The sequence below is a fragment of the Eucyclogobius newberryi genome, unplaced genomic scaffold (assembly GCF_026437365.1).
Source record: "Eucyclogobius newberryi isolate DKJ021-1_F unplaced genomic scaffold, fEucNew1.0.hap1 SCAF_2, whole genome shotgun sequence".
Lineage (NCBI taxonomy): Eukaryota > Metazoa > Chordata > Actinopteri > Gobiiformes > Gobiidae > Eucyclogobius > Eucyclogobius newberryi.
In genome coordinates this window covers 20824343-20844368 of record NW_027315834.1, presented here as the reverse complement: position 1 = coordinate 20844368, position 20026 = coordinate 20824343, and the positions used below count along the sequence as shown (strand labels likewise).

The window sequence follows — 20026 nt, the reverse complement described above, 5'->3', positions numbered from 1 at the left end:
AAGGATTTGGTGACATGTGCTTTTCTTTTCTTTAATACGTTGTTCATAAGAAAGTTACATGTGAACATCAGACTAACAAATGGGTGCCACAAGGTCCACCCAGGTTTTAAGGGAACTTCTTATCCAAACTAAACTCAATTTAATAGTTCAATCACAAATTGCTTTAGTCACACATTGATTAGCCTTTGCAATAAATTTCTTAGAGGGTTTATTTAGAGGGAAGATTTGTTTAATTTCCTGAAAACAATATATACAACTTCCAAAGCCTCCAGCTTATCTGTAGTACAACTTGTGACAATTTGTTTAAATCAAACCTATTCACAATTTTACAGTAAACTGTCATTAAATGTACTGTTAAAATAATAATCTAAAACATTGAGTTGTCAGAAGTGAAACTATACTGCTTATGGTCCAGTTAAACAAAAACGTTCACACATTTCTCAATGAGTATACACAATCACTGAATTTGACATGTTTGGGTTGAACTCTTTGTATCACAACAGGCAATTCTGTGTTTAAGTACAACATTTCTAAAGCAAACATGAAAGCAGACGACAACTGCCACAAGCAGACATGCCTTCTGAGATCAACTTGTGTTATTATGTTACAATTAATCACACGTTTCACTCTGAATATCAGAGGATATACATCACCCATGAAAAATTGAGTGGCAATAATTTTGTTTTTTTAAAAATGGGGGAAAAAGTAACCACTTTTTGTACCACCATCATGTGTTGCACGACCAGCTGCTGGAAGTTCAAGCCAAGGAACAGAGGCCCCAAAGCCTGCAGTGCAAAAAGACTTGAGTATGTCCCATTCGGGTTGGATATCAAGACAAACCCATACTAAAAGTGAAGTACATGACTGAGACTTTGAGGGTGGAGCTGTTGTCGTTTCTGCAGTTCCTGCACAGCAATCTGCTGGCTCTGATCTGATGTAGAAAGCTTATTGATGAGTGGAGAAACACAGTTTGCTGGAATCAAAAGTCCTGAAAAAGCAGATTGTAAATTACAGGAAAAATTTATACAATATAAACTCTAAATAGTGAAAATATAAATCTTACCAACTATTCTCTGGCCATCTTCTGTTCTGAGCCGAACAATCTGTACTTTTACATTGGTTCCACTGACAGGCGTGAGTACTTCCTCTAGTTCATTCCACACACTGAGAACAGATCCACACAGAACGTAGTACGTCCTACACCGGAGACCCACCTCACACTGGAGACCCACCGATGCCTTTTTACAATTTCCCCGCCTGTTGAATTTGTAGAAATTAATGTTATAAATGAAAAGTTAACTGCAGCAATCTTTAGAAACTAGTATGAACTTACCAATACGCATGAGAACAGATTTGTGCAGACGATTTGTACTGATCCGTCCAGTGCTCTTTAGCTTCGTCTGACAAGACCTAAAATTAAAAGTGAGTCTTAGAAAAGAAGCCTGACCTTACAGAACTCAAAGTTATGTTACCTTTTTGAACTTTTTCTTGATTTCAACATAAGATTCCAATTTTAGTTGTCTTCCAGTGTTTGGTCTGTGGACCAGAAACAGACGCTTTTTGGGATTTACTTCTTTGACTAATATAGCAGTTTTTTTGTTGTTTCTCGTCTGAATAAAAACAAAATTAACATGTTAATACAAGTCTTAAATTCTGGAACAAACACGATAATTTTCTGGGAGCAATCGTAAGAAAATAACCCATCCAATTCCATACCTGCACATAAAAGCCATCATCTGGTCCACTTTGCTCTGCCCATGCATGAGTGGCATCTTCCCAAGACATCCCCCTTTCAACACTGACCTGTAAAAAGACACGAGTGAGAGTGGAATACATTTCTTTCTTGACATAAATAGACATCACATACAGTGAACAGTTCAACGTGTCCGGATGTTGTGTAGCCTGGCGTTAAAAACTTCTTGGATTCAACCTTCTTAACTTTCTCATCACCAGAGCCAAGGTCTAACAGGAGATATTTTAAAATATTAATAACCAATATTTAAACATGATTTGAAAACGATAAATGTCAGACGTCTTACCAAGAATACCCATGTCGTATCTGCCATTTTTCTTGGCTTCCTGAATAACAGCTGCCAAAGTATCAGAGAAATACTGGAACAATGCATTTTGTTGCTGAACCGCCATGCCCAAAATCCGATTTAGAAACTTCCCAATATTATTGTAATCTGTAACAAAGCGTATAAATCACTGATTTGATTTGTAAAAGCATAAAATGTATTATCTAGTACTTACCTTTGTCAAGAGACAATCCTCCAGACCTGTCCTCTAGACTTATTAGACCAACGCCAATTAAACCAATCTGAATTTCTTGACAAAAAAAGGCAACGGAAGAGCAAGTTTAAACAAATGTCAAAAAAGAAATGTTGAATGTTGCAAAAATGTAAACCTTGCAGAACAAATAACACTTTGATCTAGTCATACCTTTAAAGAAATCCCCTTTAAAATCTGCAGGGGGAGACACCAATGGAGAATCAAGCTTCACAATAGACTTCATCACAATCTCCAGAGCATTTCTGCCATACTGTTGAAGAAAAGAAAAATTAAAAAGGTTGGTATTACTTAGGACAAACTAGAAACAGGGGTTATAAGTGCCAACCTTGTTATCAAAATTAAATCTGCTGAGGTCTCTAGTTTCCGTGGCTCTTCTGTCTCCATGCGTAAGAGCACCCTGAATAAAAAAAACAAATAAAAAGACTTTAGGAACAAAAGCGTTTGATTTAAATACTTGATTGTAAACCTATTTGGGCCTACCAGGCTTTCCAGTCTTTTGGCAACAATAGATGCAAATCTCTGCTCTCCCGCAAGTTCTGATATGAGGAATACGTATTCAGGAGCTGTGACTTGGTTTGATCTGTGAGTACGCCCTGGAAAAGAAAAATAAGCTTTTATTTAGAGGAATGTTGGAATATTTTAACCCAGTGTTTCTGTGGCATCCACTGTCATTTTGAGACGAACAGCAACCAAAGAACTGAAACCACAGCAATTTCTCATGTTCAGATCAGAACCTCCAGAATTTCCTGACTGAGCTGCAGATGCTGGGCACCTGGTGTACAGACTCCGATGCAGGTTAGGACACGCATGGGAAAGTGCCTAAAATCTAAATTCCGGGGAAGCATCAACAAGAAGTCCATCTTTGCCAGAAGCCGTGGCGGTCCAGTTCATTAGATGAGTGTTTTTGCACAAAACCACATTTTGTTCATGATTAACAGCCGGTGGTGGAATAGGCAATCTGCAAGTAACCCGCACAGGTTCTAAACCTGCACTGGAGTCAGTGTACACCCGGCATCAGGTGGTAGACCAGATCAGAGAGGAGGTTTAAAAAGAGTGGATTTCAGCATCAAGACAGACTCATTCTGATTGTTTGCGTTTCTCAACTGTTCCAAACAACTTGGTCATCATGTCTAACTTTGTAACTGGGAATAAATCACTATTATTACAAAAGCTATATTTGATTTGAACATGTTTACCTGGAATCTGGGGACAGTCATGTTTATGAAATTTTATATAAAAACATGAACACGGGTCCTTTAACTAAATTTCCCCTGCTTCAGCAACTTCATCAATAATGATGCATTTACAGGTAATCATACCTTGTAAACGCCTGGAGCCAAAATTAGCGTCACTCAAATTAATGTCAAAATCCCACAGTCAAGCTCGAGACCAACAGGTTTTACTTACCGAACTGTTGTATAGCTCTGTCTGCACTCCATGGCAGCTCCAGCGTCATGTGAACTCTCCGCCGTTGGTTTTGTACCCGGCGGTCAGCTTGCAGAGAAATACCAGAGCTGGCGGCTTCAGAGATGATGGCTATATTCTGAATCATGAGGAAGTAGTTTGTATTAAAATTATGATTTAACCAATTCGTCCCCAATGACAGATTTTTTTTTACCTTCTCTCCATCCATAAATCTTTGCTTCTCGGTTAAATTGAGGATTTCCACCGGTACGTCCAGCTCCGAGCGAGACTCATAAGTAATGCTTCCATCATCGTTGCTTACCACGCGGCCTTTACGACCAGTCATCTGATGGAAAGATTAAAAGGATGAGCCTCATGTGCTATAAAAATAAACAGAGATTGCAATGCTCAGTGGTGTAATGGTTTTGTGGTTGTTACCATCTCAGCATCGTGTGATAAACTCCCAGTACCAACCCTTGCTGTATGTCACAACCCCGCTCTCACCAGTTCACAAAATACCGTTTCATTGTGGGCTGTGCCAACAAAACAAAGGATTTATTTTCTGTAACAACCCCAAAGACATCGTTTATCACCAGAAATGTATTATTGTGGTCAGAAGTGACCAGTGGACTTACAGAAATCACTCCTGACTGAGGCCGAGCTGTTCATTTCAGGTAGTTAGCAGCTTGCAAATGCTAGTTTGTTTTAAGATTATTGCAGATTGTTTTAAGGAGCCTAATTTCCATCTGTCCAAGTGTTAAACTTTTCATTTAAAATCTTTTGCGCCGTTTTTCAAGACTAACAGTGGAGACAGACAACAGCATGCAGTGACATCTTCAAAATAGCACAGACAAATGAGACCCATGGATAGAAAAAGTCAATTATAATTCAAAGTAATTAACTCCTCCTCTGTGTTCATACCTCTGCAACATTCTCAGGGCCGCCAAGTTCATCAATTAACTCATCTAAAGTGTTGGGAGGCAGGTGCTCCGATAGTTCCTCCAACTGTTCCAGCAGATCCTTCTTCATCTTTTGAGCATGTTCAACAGAATCTTGACTGGTCAGGCAGCTGTCATGGCTTTCAGGCTTTGCTTTAAAAGAGGCAAATAAACACGTATAAGTTTGCACCAAAGAGAAGTAATTAGAGATATCGCAGTAATTGGTTAATAGTAAAACGCTCATAGCTGTAGGCTAATGTTTGAATTACATTAAGCCACTACACCTCCCCAGTTTTCCCCGAGTCGGGATGTATGAGTGAATTTGTGCTGAACGGCATTGCAATATTAACCCTGCTAGCCCAGGGGGTGACTGAAGCCTATCCCAAAGTCACTGGGATAGGCTTTAGTCACCCACTTTTTGTGCACATGCGCACTCCCCCGTGCGGACTAATACAACACACACGTGCGTTTGTTAGCGCGACGGATTGCATCGCTCGTCTCCCGTAGATTTCCGAGTCAGCTCGAACTGTCTTTCTCCGTCTTAATTTTGTCCCGTACACAGAGGGAACTATATTATGATAGATCAATGCGCTTAGACACGCGGAAACGTGCTGCTCGTGGGGACGAGCCGCACGCGGCTGCAGGTGAGCGGTAGGTGCGTTTTATGATCGATACGAGGCAGGACTAATCGGCAGTCCACGCCACGAGGAAATGTGACTCAGATGTGGGTCAAAAAAATCGTCCATTCAACCTTTAAGACTAAAAATGCTTCTTAGTTGATTTAACACTAATATTTTACAGTGTTCAGCAGTTCCCTTTAAAATAAATCTACAAGTTTTGTAGAGATCTAATAGTAATATAACTGAACTGGTTGGAGCACTAGTAAGTCTAGTCATTAATCCAACTCAAAACAGGAAAGTTATCACTTTAACAATTTTAAACAAGTTACTTTATTTGAGCATTCAACACTAGAAGGAAATAAGATTATTTGACGTACAGTGGCTGCATGCTAACCTGGTGCAGGAATACTGGCCGTGTTCACAGAGGACGTGAAAGCAGGTCTGGTAGAGCCCAGCCCAGAGGCCAACAAAGCACTCTGAATCGAGTCTGGGTCAACACTTTTCCTCCTCTTTTTCCTCTTCCTCTTCTCCTTCCCTTTTTTGGGTTCTTTTCTGATTAGCCATGGATCTAAACATAGCATTTTGTATTACAATGCTGCATTAACACTCAGGGACTCTTCAAGGTGCTCACCATCTTCATCATCATTATCAGACTCTTCTCTGAAAGGGTTAAAATCATCATCTTCACCAGAGCTGACTGACTTGAAGCTGTCATCACTGTCAGCTTCTTTCTCAGAAGCATCAGACTGGCTTTCATCTGAGCTAGTGCCCGAAAGACCGCCATGTTTACGAGGTTTCTTTTTTGGCTTCTTTGGTTCTGTAGCTGAGAATGCAATATTTGTTTAATACATTGTAACGCTAGAACAATCAGATAAACTAGTTCACCAACTTTTGCTACCTTTTCTTTTATTGCCCTTTTGTTCAGACACAGTGGCATTGGTGCTTGATGTTGCAGTTTTATTTCCAGGGATGTCTATTCCAAGTAGACTGTAAAGTTTCTGTCTATCGGGTGCTGGAAAATGCTTTTCAATGAGAGACTGAAGGACACCTCTGCAAAAAATACATTGGAATAAGATAACATGTTTGAGTGATGACTGCTTTAGGAATTCTGAGCTGAGCCTTACTTTGCAGTTGATACAAAGTCATTAAGCTCTCCTCCTCCTTCCTCCAGTGCCTCTAGTGTTCTTGCTTCTCCAGTAGACTGAAGGCCAATCACCACACACTACAGGAAACGATGTGTTTAACCCCTGACCCATTTGCAAAATGCATTTGCAAAATCTACACATACACTGCAGCCAGAAAGTATTTGCTTTTCCTCATTTTATATATCAGTCTTAATCCAAAATTAAATAAAATTCTGAATTTTCCTCAAAATTTCAATAATGACAACATGAAAGAAGGTCGTTTGAATTATTTGCAAATGTGTCCAAAATAGCACACTTTCCAGATGCACTGTACAATCTGGCTATATTAAAAGAGACATCACCTTTCCGTTCTGGACCTCTTCTCTAGCAAGGTGTACCACCCTACAAACTTTAGAAGCAATGCACAAATATTTGAAGAACCTCTGATGGGCTGACCAGAACTGGCCCCACATGGATTTTTTCATGCGTTGCTCTGCATCCATCAGATTAGCAGCTTGTTGAAACTTCTCCCGCGCGCTTACCCACTAGAATAAAAAGCCATTAAATAAAAGAATGAACATTACCATTATTATAAGTTAAATGACCAATTGAGGACTGACTCACCAATTTGACAGACTTGTTATACATCTTTATGTACTTTGGACTCAGTGGAACCTCCTCGATCTTAAAGGTTACACCTGTGAAGCTGAGCTGTCGTGCAATGTACATCCCCCTCAGTTTCATGTCCATTGCCACAATCTCCATAGCACCCACACCTCTGAAATAAAAACAATCAGGTTAAATATGTAGTTAAAAGTACATTTGTTGAGTACATAAGATATTTTTTACAAACACCTGCGTTCCACGGCTTGGATAAAGTTACCAAATTCTTTAAAGGGAGTTTTATGTCCCCATATGCCTAGACGATTCATATAGGCCATGTTCCTTGGTTCAGAAGCACCTAAATACAACATAGTCTGTAAGTACACAGTTCACTTCTTTTATAAAACTGGCACATCACACGAGCAAACATCTCACCTGTTGCACTTGCATATACAACTCGAGCTTTGGGAAGTTTGTTTTGGAGCTCAAGCACAGCAAGCCCAGTTTTAGTGGGTTTTGATGAGCCAATTGGACAAACATTTTTGGCTTTGTGGCATTCATCATAAACAATCTTTGAACGCAATTAAGGAAATCATCAATGTCTCTTTAGTTAAAATACCACAGACCTAGCACACAGACACAAATGTTTACAAAAGGATACAACTCCATCAAAATCTTCACCACACCAGTGAAGAAGCTGGTCAAATCTAGTCTTGTACTTTCCTCCTGACTGACTTTCACCAATCAAGGACGAGTAAGTGGCAAAGATCACACCTTTCTTTACACTTCCATTATGTTTAGCAGAGATTTTCCCATATTTAAACTGAAAATGATAGAATGTCAAAAATGTGAGACGTGAGATTTTTTTCCTTTCTTACACATTTAAGATATGTTTCTTACCTTGTTTAGTGAATGGACCTGAATATTCTTGGCACCAATATCCCTTAAATCTCTTTCAGCGTCATACTTTAAGTCATTTGACACACTAAACCTAAAAGGCAACAAGTAGAAATTAAAAACAAACCGTTCTGAAATCTTAACAAAAGGATGTTCTTAGAAATATAACTAATATTTACCATAGAGAGCGCTTCCTGCCTAAAAGGTAATTTTCATAGATAATTCCCGCTATGGTACGACCTTTTCCAACGCCTGCTCCATCCCCAATCAAATACGCAGCTCGTTCACCATTGGGAAGAAAAGTTTCATGTTGCTGAAGCACAATAATGTCAGCATACAACAGCTTTATTAAAAAAAAAACAATTACACAGGCAGAATTAGTTTTACCTGTGCTGCATATGTGATGGCTTCCAGTTGTAAAGCAGACAGGCAGCCTTTATCAATGACTTCTTCTGGGATTGAAAGCCTGTACCAAACATCTGGGGGATTGACACTCGACAGGGAACTAGTCTCTACAACAGGATCGGGATGTCTCAGACCAACTTTCACTGGAGAAAAAGAAAATTAAGTTATATACACATTTATCAAATTATAATCAAATCAAGATTCATTTGAAAGTCTATCAATAAACTCTGTGGCCTTAAAAGCATTTAGTTAGGACAGATTATGAAATAATTTATTCTATTGTTGAAAGAGACTTATGTAATATCCAGCTTTTAACGATTGGGTGGTTTAAGGAGAAGGGCAAAGTTGTATTTAGAATGATTCATGCATATTTGAATCATCTTTATTCGCCTGTGGACATGACACCATTGCTCCTATAGTCAAGGGGGCCTCATTTATAAAGCCTGGTACACATAACATGAGGCCCAAAATGTGTTTACGCAGCTTTCTACGTTAAAGTTGGTATTTATCTAAAAACAAGCGGAAACACGGCACACCTCCATGCAAAATCTCGAGCTTGCTTACAAGTTTGCACTTTTCTGGAACCGGGTTTGTTCTCAAATGTTTGTGAAACATACACCATTTAGTCGCGCAGCATACGTTATAGGGGGCACCAATATATTGGTCCAATATTCATGTCATTGAGTAATATCGGTATTAATCCAAAAGCACCAGTATCAGTCCGCAATGTTATTCCTTGGGTAATGAAACCCCGGTTCAAAAGACAACCGGCATACTTATAGTACTCATGTTACAACGTGGGCACCTGCGGCTTATTGAAAGATGTGGCCCGTTCAATTTCTTGTTTCTTTGTAAATTTCAATGGAGCGGCTTTTATTCAGGAGCGCTGTATAGCCCGAAAAGTATGGCAACAATGATCCATGGGTGTAGATTACAACTATACAGCAGAAAAAGGATTTCTTTAAAAACAGTACGGACTAAAAATCTGCATCCTTGTACCTTCATTTTAAAAGCCATTCATTTGTTTTTGTTGAGAATAATTTCATTCAAACTCATTCATAGCCCTCACAAATTATTTGGTACATCACTAGTATTCAAATGTATGTTTTTAGCACAGCTTTAGATCAGCGTTTTCAGACAGAGTGACGAGATATCCCTGCACAGCCAATCAGCTCTCCTCCCAAAGTGTCCAAAACATCAAAAATTGACAGTTTTTTTTTTTTTTTTTAAAGATACAATTTACTTATAATTAGAATAAGAAAGATTTAACAGTTCTGCATTCCCAATACAATTTCTGTGGTGGATATGAGGGAAAAAAAAATTGGGTACCCGAGCTTTAAATATACGTTCTTACACTTCATTGGCATGTATTCAGCGTAAGTCTCTGCGTGACCCAACTCTTCTTCATCTTCCTCTTCTGGTTCATCATCTTCCTTCATACCAGGTGGTCTCTATAAACAATGGTAGCATACATAAAAAGGCCAATACCCAAAATATCGAACTTACACACAAGTATAATCACCAATACATGGTATATAATAATTTTAAAATACTTACTAGATGAAAACCATGTATTCTGGACTCATCATTAAGCCAGATTCTGGGCGAGTCTTTACTCATTAGTTCCTTCTTGATTCCATTGTTCATTTCATCTAGAAAGAAATTGGGTACATTTGGTAATTATTATTTTTTAAATCAGGCCGAAGGCTCTACTTTGACAGGTATAGCTTGAATTGCCATGAAATGGGGAGAGAGGCTAGAGACATGCAGGAAGTCCTTTAAAGTCAGAAATGCACCACAGTTGTAGGGGATGAGGTATGGTAGGCTTGACAGTTTCTACAACTAAGTGCAAAGTTACCAAATAAATAATTCACATTTTAAGCATTCATAAAAGTAGTTAAGTCTAAAATTGAATCCCGAGAGGCAATGTTGAAAATAAAACTTTTTGTTCACTACATTAAAATACAGGCGTCAATGCTTTGAGCCAACAAAGCTGTGACAGTCATCCTGGCGTTTATGAGCTTAAGTTCAATAAACAGGTTTTCAAAGAAGAAAGAACAATCTTTCACACAAGAGCAAAGCTTTGGCAGGCAAGTGTTCTAGTTGTGGAGGAAGTAATTATAAAAACTCACTTCCAGCTGAGGTTGCAGTTGCCACGGGTGGAGCAATGTCAGGTGGAGGTTTGAGTTTCATAAGCTCCATTAAACTGTTGCCCTTTAAGTTTGTGCTTCTCACATTCCCTGCTCTAAGGAGGTCTTTTAACTGAATCTGAGGAAAATAAAATTCATTACCTGCACATTGAACATTTTCGCAGAGATTTGTGAGGACTTTACCTGCTCTCTATTTGAAGGCACTGTGGTCAGTGGTGAAATACTTGCAGATGATGGAGCAGATGAACCTCGTAGTGCTGAATTGGCCACATGAACCACCTTGGTCACAGTTATGGTATGTTTGATAGGATTTGAAACTGAGTGTTTTGTCACAATGGCTCCTAGTGCTGGCAGCTGATTTAGCTGATTTAAGACGAACGTGGTTGTTGATGGCTGAGGTTTCTACAGCAACAAAGAAAGTTGATTTGCAAATTGAAAATTAATAAAATTATGAACATTAATGCTGTGTTCCAGTTGTTCTCAGCGGTCAGTCCTCAAAGTGACATTTTCTTTGTTTTTGACATATTGACACTATGCATGTACAGTACTTTGGCATACAAGTAATAAAAGCAGGGATGCTAGAGAGAAGGTAGACTCAGGAAGGTTTATTAACCCAAGCGTTACATTTCATAATTTGAAAGTTGGTTGTCATATCGTCTAAAGATTTTATTTTATCGTGGCGGGGTTTGTTTTGAGTCTTATTCCGGGTTGTGCATAGCACGTCACTGGAGCGTCATCTCTGATTGGCTGCTGCGCCGCGTCCAACGCAGAAAGTTGGACAACGCTGAACATATCGACGCCAGACGATTTGGACGCTCTCGGCACCTCGGACGCACGTCCAATGCGCCGAGACCGTACGCCCCCGACAATGCAGGAATCGCACAGCAAAAACGCAGAAAACGCAACGCTTTGGACGCCGTGGTGTGTAACCCCCTTTCGAATTTAAAAAGGTGGTATGGACGATTTTTTTCAGCAATTTTTTTATCATATTTCTTCGTGGCGTGGATAAATCATTTGTCCTGCCACGCATCAATCATAAAACGCACCTACCGCTCACTTGCAGCCGCGTCAGGCTCGTCCCCACGTTTCCGCGTGCCTAAGCGCATGGATCTATCATAATATAGTTCCCTCAGTGTACGGGGCAAAATGAAGACGGAGAAAGACAGTTCGAGCTGACGCAGAAGTGGACAGAAATCTACAGGAGACGAGCGATGCGATGCGCTCCGTCGCGCTAATAAACAAACGCACGTGTGTGTTGTATCAGACCGCACGGGGGAGTGCGCATGCGCACTTTCGCCTGCGTTCTCAAATCGCCGAAAAATCGTTCATACCGCCTTTAACTCAAAAAGCTAAACGATGTTCTGGACAGAATGTGTATGCCCCAATCAAATTAATATTTGCTGAAATATATTTACGGTCTTCCTCAACACAGTTAAGACAGTTAATGTTGGGATGAAAAAAATTAAAAAAAGACTATTTTCTTACCCTGATTGAAACAACTGAGACTGGTGTTGGGGTGTCAGGCTGACGGATTTCCAAAGGTTCTATCCCCAAACCAACATCCAGGGCATTGATTGAGATGGACTAATAATTGAAAATCCAATTAGATCAAAATTACATATAAAAAACATTGTGTAAGTAAATAATAACTTACTTGCTGAGCATTAGATGATTGACCAGCATCTTGAGATTCAACATCAAACAGCCCTATATCATTTGGACAAATGCCACTCTCACTGAGAGCTGCGAGAAGCAAATCCTGTCCAGGATCCATCTGAAATCAGAAATAAAATAGAACTATAGAAATAGCTTAACTAAAAAAAGGATACAAAATGTTCATTTGAAGACATTACGATCTCATCCCATCATAATACACTGTTTTTTGCACCTGAAGGCTCAAACGAGGTTGTGTAGATACTGACAGCTCCTCAATAGTTCTTTACTACTGCTTGACTATAATAAATATAAAAAGGATAATGGAGTCACTTCACTAATAGTTTAATGCAGCACAGCTAATTTGTTGATGGTCCGATGACTCGTATGTAAAACGTATTAAAATTTGTTGTTGTTGTTGTTGTTTTATGGCGGTTGGCATCCAATTGTTGCATTACCGCCAGACTTAAACGGCATGTGGCTGAATTTAAGTTTACTAGGAGTAGTTTTCCGTGCGAACGAATGTGCCTTTTATGGTTGACCTATTAGTTCTTCTTTAGTGTTTTATGGCGTTTGGTATCAAAGCGTTACTTTGCCGCCAGACTTTATTCTTTAGACTGTATGCCATAGCTTCCCCCGTACATCTGGCTTTATTCTTCTTCTTCTTCTTCTTCAACTGTACCGCTCTGAGGCTAGCGAGGCGTTTCAAAGTGACCCATAAAGGCACGTGTTTGGAACTCTGCGTGTTCACTTCCTGGTTGCCTCGCACCTATGTAGATTTCTACAAGGTTGACAACTACGAAGGCACGTAAAGAACAAATAAAAACAACAGCGCATTACATATTTTTTCTTGTAAATGTGTGTGGCAAATTAATTAAAAAAAAGAAAAGAAAAGGTACGCGTATTCCATTTTAACAGAAAGCGATGCTTTTGCATTTCGCAGCCAAAGTTGCACAATGTGAATTTACCTTAGCTAGAGATTACGGATTATAAGTGATCGCAGCATGATACTCTCATTATAAGTTTATGAATCCAAATATATTTTTGTCCAAGAGGGTTTATGGGGGATTCTGTACTTCGTGACAATAGGGCTCATTTTAATTATTTAAGATAGAGTAGCGTTAATTAATACGTCTACTGATGTATAAATACATCACACAATAAAGCCCAAAGCTGTCAAAGTTACCTTCTTTGGTGGAGCAACATAGTTAACTGAAAATTAAGATTAGATTCCGTCAATTTAGAAGCTGCTAACGTTAGTGCAACAGTTACAAAAATAAAATAACGTTGTATCATGTTAAACACAAACACAGGGTGGAGACCAAGTTATTCCATTATAATTACTATTTTGCAAAAATACAAAACAAAAACATTACTTTATTTACTGTGTCATTGCCACTGATAGCAAACGTTAGCAAGTCTCCAGAGCCAAGCTAGCTTAAGATAAAATATCTACAAACACAAACATTAAGATCGCGAGAATTATGAGAATTTGACACACTTAACGATACAATAGTGAGACATGTACGCGACTGTTGAGGGTGTCCTTTGGTGAAATGTAACTCGCCTGTAACAGGAGCAGTCGCAGCAGCTCGCTTTTAGAGGCGCTGTCGCGGTTTGTTGTCCTGTTCACAGCGACGCGCTCAGCTCACGCCATCTTTTATCAACCGCTCCGCCGCATGTTGGTCACGTGACGAGCAGGCCCAGAGCCGTTGTTTTCGTGGTCCACCACTTTGTCAGAAGTCGGAACAAACGGGTCTCCTCGCGGCCAAAAAGCACCCGACGACGACAATAAACCAACACAGACGAGTTTTTTAGCATTTTATCTACCCTATGACAAACGACTAACGTAGCAGAGGCAGCGAGCTAATGCGCCGTCACGTGACACAACGAGGGCTAGGCAGGAAATGACGCACGTTGGACCTCTTCTTCTTCTGTTTGCGGAGGGCTTATTTTCATTATAAAACTTTACCAGATCCATGATCTCATTCACATAAAGCACAATTCTCTATACCACATATGTTCACTTAATTGTTGGTTGGATACATTTGAGGAAAACAGGGTAAATAATGTCCTTTCCTCTCCTAAAGACATCTGAACATTTTTGTATTATTTTGTTTCACTTTTTTTGTGTGAAAGTATTTTATTCATACAGAATGTTAAAATTCAGTTGGGCATTTTCGGTGTAACTCTTAGTCAAGTCAAAGGCCCAAAGTCAGTCACTGTGATATGCTCCAGTCACCCGTGACCCCTAATGGGAACAAGCGGTAGGAAATGAATGAATGAATATTAGTCAAGTTAATGCTAAGAAAACTTATGTTTTTGCGTCCCACAAAATTATTAACGTCCTTGCACTTTGCAGATTTTGACTTCCCTCTCAAAATTTGAACAGGCGAGTTGATAATTAATATAAGTAGTAGTAATATATTTGGATATTTTAGATATTTATTTATTCAGACAATATATAATAAAATGGATCCATGCAATAGATCCGTGCATGGCCATGCCCTAGATCCGTGCATGGCCATTCCCTTTTCACGGACCAGTTCTGGTTTCCCTAAAACTGCGGAGCTCAACTTCCTGCTCCATTTATTCCTTATGGAGTATTATTAAATAAATCAATAATTAATTAACACAAAGGTTTTAGTCTTTGTTTTTGTCTCACCGCTAAAGGCTATTATACATTAACTTAAATATTAAACAGGCAAACTTGATTAAAGTACATGGAAGGCATGGAAAGTGGAGTGTTGGTTCAGTTTGTGGTGTTATTTTAACGTTATTGATTAAATGTTATTGTATGTTTTTGTAGCCAGCTTAGAGACAAAACTAAGTATTTACATGGTACGTAAAGGTTTTAACATGCTGCCAGTGATTATCAATCTGTAACTCGCTCTCCGCTTTGCTTTTGCTAATTTTCGGTAAGGAATGAATGGAGCAGGAAGTGAAGATCCGCAGTTTTAAGACAACCGGAACTAGCCGGTCGGTTTCGTGGAAAAGGGAAAAGGCCCATCGTATGCAATAGTGAGTGCTTTGAGTGACCACCGCCGACAGGGGGCGTAGTTTTCCCATGGATCTATTATGAGTTTTCCTCGAGCCTGAAGTAGTAGACTCGTGCAAAAATGGCGGAGAGAAACGGCACGAGCTCAAGCTGTATTTATTCATCTGCTTACATTTGAGACACAAAACCAGGACTCGGGTTCCCGGAGCATAATCAAAAAGACAATTACTTATGAGAGAATCAATGCCATTCTATTCAGTTAAATTATAATTTTTGTTTTGATTTTTACCACAAAGCTGGACTGGAGCTACAAAACAAGTCGGACATGAATGGTGTAAGTTCCCCGTAGGTTTCCGTGCATTTTTTTGAGAAAAAACGATGACAACGAGTTTTCACAATCAAGCTTTGATAATGTATTTTATGTTTGACTGTGACCACAAAAAACATTGTTGTCAGGAAGTCAACATCTAATAATGTGTACTGTTGCTAACGTTGGCTAATGATATGTCTACTACACCAAGTGTATATATATATCCTTGCGTACCATATAGGCACACACTAAAACTTTTTAGTAGGACCTTTACTTTGGATACATTATTACTTTATAACTATAATCTTGCCTGTCGGTAATCAATTTAAATCGGTCAAATAAATATTAAATTAATGTTAGTATTCTGTTCAAAACAGCTACTTAAAAGGGACCGTCTTTAATGAGAGTCATCTGGTCTGTAGCTGAGGCGTTTTATAGTTTTGCATTTGGGTGGGGTCAGACTTCACATCATCGTTGGTAACGTGGGTGACATCAGGACTGTACAGTCTTGTGGATCTGCTCCTGCACAGATGAACAGGCGAAACACCATCCCTTGTCTCTAAACAAAGATTTTTGGGTGTTCTTTCAAAGATAATATGGCATTCCTCACATATGGAACAAGTTATTGTATTATTTTGATCTCAGTATAATTGGCATTGAATAGCACTGTGGCACAAGAAATTATTAGGGAAATTAGTGCATGTACCAATATATTAACATGTACTATTCTGACCAAATGAACTGACTGAATGAAGGTTAATACACCACATTTCAGATTTTTAAACCTGTTGCTTGAATGTTGTTTCAGGAAGTTGTTTGTAACAGCCATTCTATCACAATGATAGACCACACTAAGATGCTATTCGTGCATGATGAAAAAAAGATCAACAAGGAAACACAGTTTTCACCACACTCCCAGGAAAATGAGCCCAAAGAAAGTGAGTGACATTATTTGATTCTCAACAATTTGTGGAAACATATATTTGAAGCAATATTTTATTTTTATTCTTACAGGTAGAAGACCAAAGCCTTTCAGCATGGCAGCAAAAGACTTGAGCTCAGACCTGACAGAAAGGAGTAATTGTTCATCGCAACGGCAACATGATGTGCTGAGTTGCACTCATCCCCCTTCTGCTGTAACAGCCTTATCTCACAATCTTTTTTATACCAACAATAACAACAATAATAGAACCCCTCAGGGCAAACATCCGAAACGAGGAGTTTACAAAAAAGAAAGAAGATCAACTCTTAAAAGGTGCATATGAAGTGGCTCAAAATGTTATTTGACCAATTTCATTTCTAAAGGTGCTACTGGATATTGGTAACGGTTCAAGTAATCGACACAATCCACATGCAAATAAATCATATATGGCCATACAATCTTTAATTTTGATTTAATTGACCCAGGAAAGACAATACCAATTTTAGCCACTGTATGATGGTGGACATTTGTATATATTTTCAGCTTCAAAATTATTTTGTGTTACTGTTTTCTTTTCTGCAGTGCGTCACATAATCGAAAGGTTACTGACTATTATCCAATAAGGAGGAGCTCAAGAAAAAGTAAAACAGAGCTTCAGGTGAGAAAACACCTATATATGTATATATTCACTTTGCTCATATTCATGTCATGTCCGGTGTTATTTTGTTTCTAGTGTGAACAAAAACAACTCATTGATGACCTCATCATAAAAGGAATAGAGAGAGGAATGGAGGTAGTTTTTGTCTACTTTATTTCAAGTTTGAGCTGCTTTTAGAATTTTACACAATTTATGCTTGCCATAAAAACAAAATGATGAAGTGAAATGAAGGCTAACCCACTTGTTTTTAAAGGTGCAGCAAATTGAAGGAAAGGGCCGGGGAGTATTTGCAACTCGAAGTTTCCAGAAAGGAGAATATGTGGTTGAGTATCATGGCGACTTGTTACAGAGAACTGATGCCAAAAAGAGGGAGGCAGAGTATGCCCAAAATCCAGCTACTGGCTGCTACATGTACTACTTCCAGTACTTATGCAAAACATACTGGTATGTTGAATGCCTCATCTCTGCTTTTGTGACTGATTATAAGACAGACATTAACTCAAGTAGTGTCTTAGTAGTGTTCATACCTCTGCAGTGGGGTTTGCTACTTTGGGGATAGGCAATATTTGTGTTTGATTTTGAAATTCTTATTTCTTTTAATTTTTCCATCAACAGTGTGGATGCCACAAAAGAGACGGGTCGAATGGGTAGGTTGATAAATCACAGTAAGAATGGAAACTGCCAAACTAAACTCCATGACATCAGTGGTGCTCCTCATCTCATTCTTGTTGCCTCTCGAAACATTGATGAAGGGGAGGAGTTGCTGTACGACTATGGAGACCGCAGTAAAGCCTCTATTGCAGCACATCCATGGCTAAAAGAATGATATGAGTCTTATCAAATTAAGGGAAAACTTCAGTCAAACTTATCTTTTGCTAAAAGCCTTAGAAACAGAATGTACATTTGGTTTCAGTTGCTAGGAAACGGTTTAATATGCGTCATCTAGTGTGAACTGATAACAAGGTTCTAGCGACATTTCACTTGAAGTACATCTATATTTCTTTCTTTCATGTATACGAAACTCTTGTTTTGCATTTTTGTACATTTTGTATTCCACACAAAGCAGTGCTACAACAGCATGCAGGTTGTTGTTAATACTCTGCACTTTTATACTGCTTTTTTTAATTAGAGGTGAATAACAGCAAAACGCATAGTGTCAGACGATTACCAGATTTTTCGAAATTCAATGGTATCAATTTAAGTAAATGGCATTGCCATTGACCGTAGCTATTCACAATTTCTTTTGCAGATTGGTTCTGAACTATAAACTATTAACAGTGAACATAATGAAAGAACTCAAGTCATTAACCATGTTTTTATATATAGTATTTTAATAACTTATGGATAATTTTAAATTATTTTATGCAAGTCAATATAAAAAATATTCAGTGGTTTATTTCAGGCAAATAACCCAAATTAATTGAAACTGATATTATTGAGTTTAAGTTCTACAAAACATCTTAAGATAAAGATGGATTTTAAATTGTACAGCTTATTTCCAGTAGAAGAAACAGGATTCATGTTTAAACTTTAGTATTGCATAGCAAATTAAGCTATTCTTCATCACAGTCAGTTATATGTAAATATTTTGCACACTCTTGTTTATTTATTTTAATTTGACACACAAATTATGGTTAAGGGTACTGCTCCAAACTCACATCAAGCATTTCTGAACAACTAAAAATGTAAATTGGATATTTCACTGGTTCTCATAGGAAATTGACTTTTTTTAGGCATTTACTTTTCTTACATTGAAATGTTATTTTTACTTTCAAAATAGTGCACAGTTGCCTTTTACCTCATTTATGTATACTGCATGTTTCCAAATGTACTGGCAGTTATATTACAACCATTTAATGCAGATGAAAACAAATGTATAATTTCAGAGTGCATAATTAATAACTTCTCAAATTAACTTTTTCTCAAAAAACTGAACACATTAGTATTTAAATTTTACAATCAGTTGATGTTCTCTATATTTATCTTGCTACTCTTAAAATAGTTCTTGTTCGATATTAAATGTAAGTGTACACTGACCATGAGCCTTTTAACTTTGGTAATGATTTTTTTATGGTCGTACCAAGTCTATGAACTGATGAAGACCAAACAAGTTGAAAGTCTTTGTAACTTCCACTATTTCATTATGAACAAACAATGCAATAATCTGTAGATGCAAAGTTAACCCTGCCATTTTTGGATCTGTTGTAGCGTATTATAAATCCTAATGCTGGGGTTGAATAAAGGTGTATTATGCAAGTACATATTGTTTCTTCTTTCATTTTATATTCTCAAACGTAAATTGAATAAGAAAAATACAAAATTATTGATCTAACGAACAATACTTTGCTGAAAGTCCCTGTAAAGAGAAATCTTTAAAATTCAATCAAATTCAATTCATTGTAAAAACCTTTAATTAAGGATCCGTAGGTACCACCATGTGCGCCTGGGACCTTTTTGCTGTGAGGCTACTGTATGACTATTTTTAATTAGAGAATAAGGAAGTACATTTGCAAACAATTCTTAGTTATTTGCCAAAACTACATTCACATGAGCAAACTGTTAAGCCTATTCACAAAAATGGAAATGGGAATAAGAAAATTATTAAACTATGGAAATGCCTGCTATACAATCACACAGAGGCTGAAGCATCTTCTGTTGGCCTAAAATGTCTGGAATATTAAATGGAACTATGTGATAATTCTCCTGCAGAGCCACAACCCTCTGGAAAATCCTTCCACATGAAATCACATGTAGAAATTATGAAATGTTTACACGCCTGATGAAACAATGGTTTCTTACTGACCAAACATGTACACACTGAACATGAATTCTGCGACATGAATAGTATGTGTAAATATTGTGTGAGTGTGTGTGATAGTGTTGTGGAGTGTGACCGGTTTTACTAAATTAATAACTGGATGAGTGATGAGTTAATATAATTTTTTTCTTTGACTGACACAAACGCCATTTTTAACATCAACCTGTCCAGGCACTGCAGGTGGAAATGAGCAAATTTGCAATGACTTGGCACAAGCATCTTGTGTAGGTTAGT

At 38.2% G+C, this 20026-nt stretch overlaps 2 protein-coding genes across 3 annotated transcripts; one reads left to right on the top strand and one right to left on the bottom strand.

The window, feature by feature from the left end:
* Positions 1-220: 220 nt before the first annotated feature.
* Positions 221-12225, bottom strand: sbno1 (strawberry notch homolog 1 (Drosophila)). Its single transcript, XM_072454327.1, has 32 exons — positions 12088-12225; positions 11919-12017; positions 10617-10835; positions 10416-10551; positions 9841-9935; positions 9638-9734; positions 8266-8426; positions 8058-8191; positions 7882-7972; positions 7643-7804; positions 7417-7552; positions 7234-7339; positions 7003-7156; positions 6741-6923; positions 6379-6476; positions 6153-6304; positions 5886-6077; positions 5649-5822; positions 4618-4787; positions 3911-4042; positions 3700-3835; positions 2773-2885; positions 2618-2689; positions 2443-2542; positions 2254-2328; positions 2040-2186; positions 1868-1962; positions 1717-1803; positions 1473-1610; positions 1334-1410; positions 1064-1257; positions 221-988 (listed from the first exon to the last, which is right to left on the bottom strand). Exons 1-32 carry the CDS (start codon positions 12205-12207, stop codon positions 846-848), a joined length of 4188 nt encoding a protein of 1395 aa, XP_072310428.1. The 5' UTR covers positions 12208-12225; the 3' UTR covers positions 221-845.
* Positions 12226-15173: 2948 nt separating this feature from the next.
* On the top strand, positions 15174-19233 carry kmt5aa (lysine methyltransferase 5Aa). Of its 2 annotated transcripts, XM_072454326.1 has the most exons (8): positions 15174-15418; positions 16203-16332; positions 16409-16649; positions 16899-16974; positions 17050-17109; positions 17228-17418; positions 17590-17621; positions 17727-19233. In XM_072454326.1, exons 1-8 carry the CDS (start codon positions 15410-15412, stop codon positions 17798-17800), a joined length of 813 nt encoding a protein of 270 aa, XP_072310427.1. In that variant the 5' UTR covers positions 15174-15409; the 3' UTR covers positions 17801-19233. The 2 variants fall into 2 exon arrangements, with proteins under 2 accessions (XP_072310427.1, XP_072310426.1); XM_072454325.1 differs by having other exon boundaries at positions 17590-19233.
* The last annotated feature ends 793 nt before the right edge of the window (positions 19234-20026 follow it).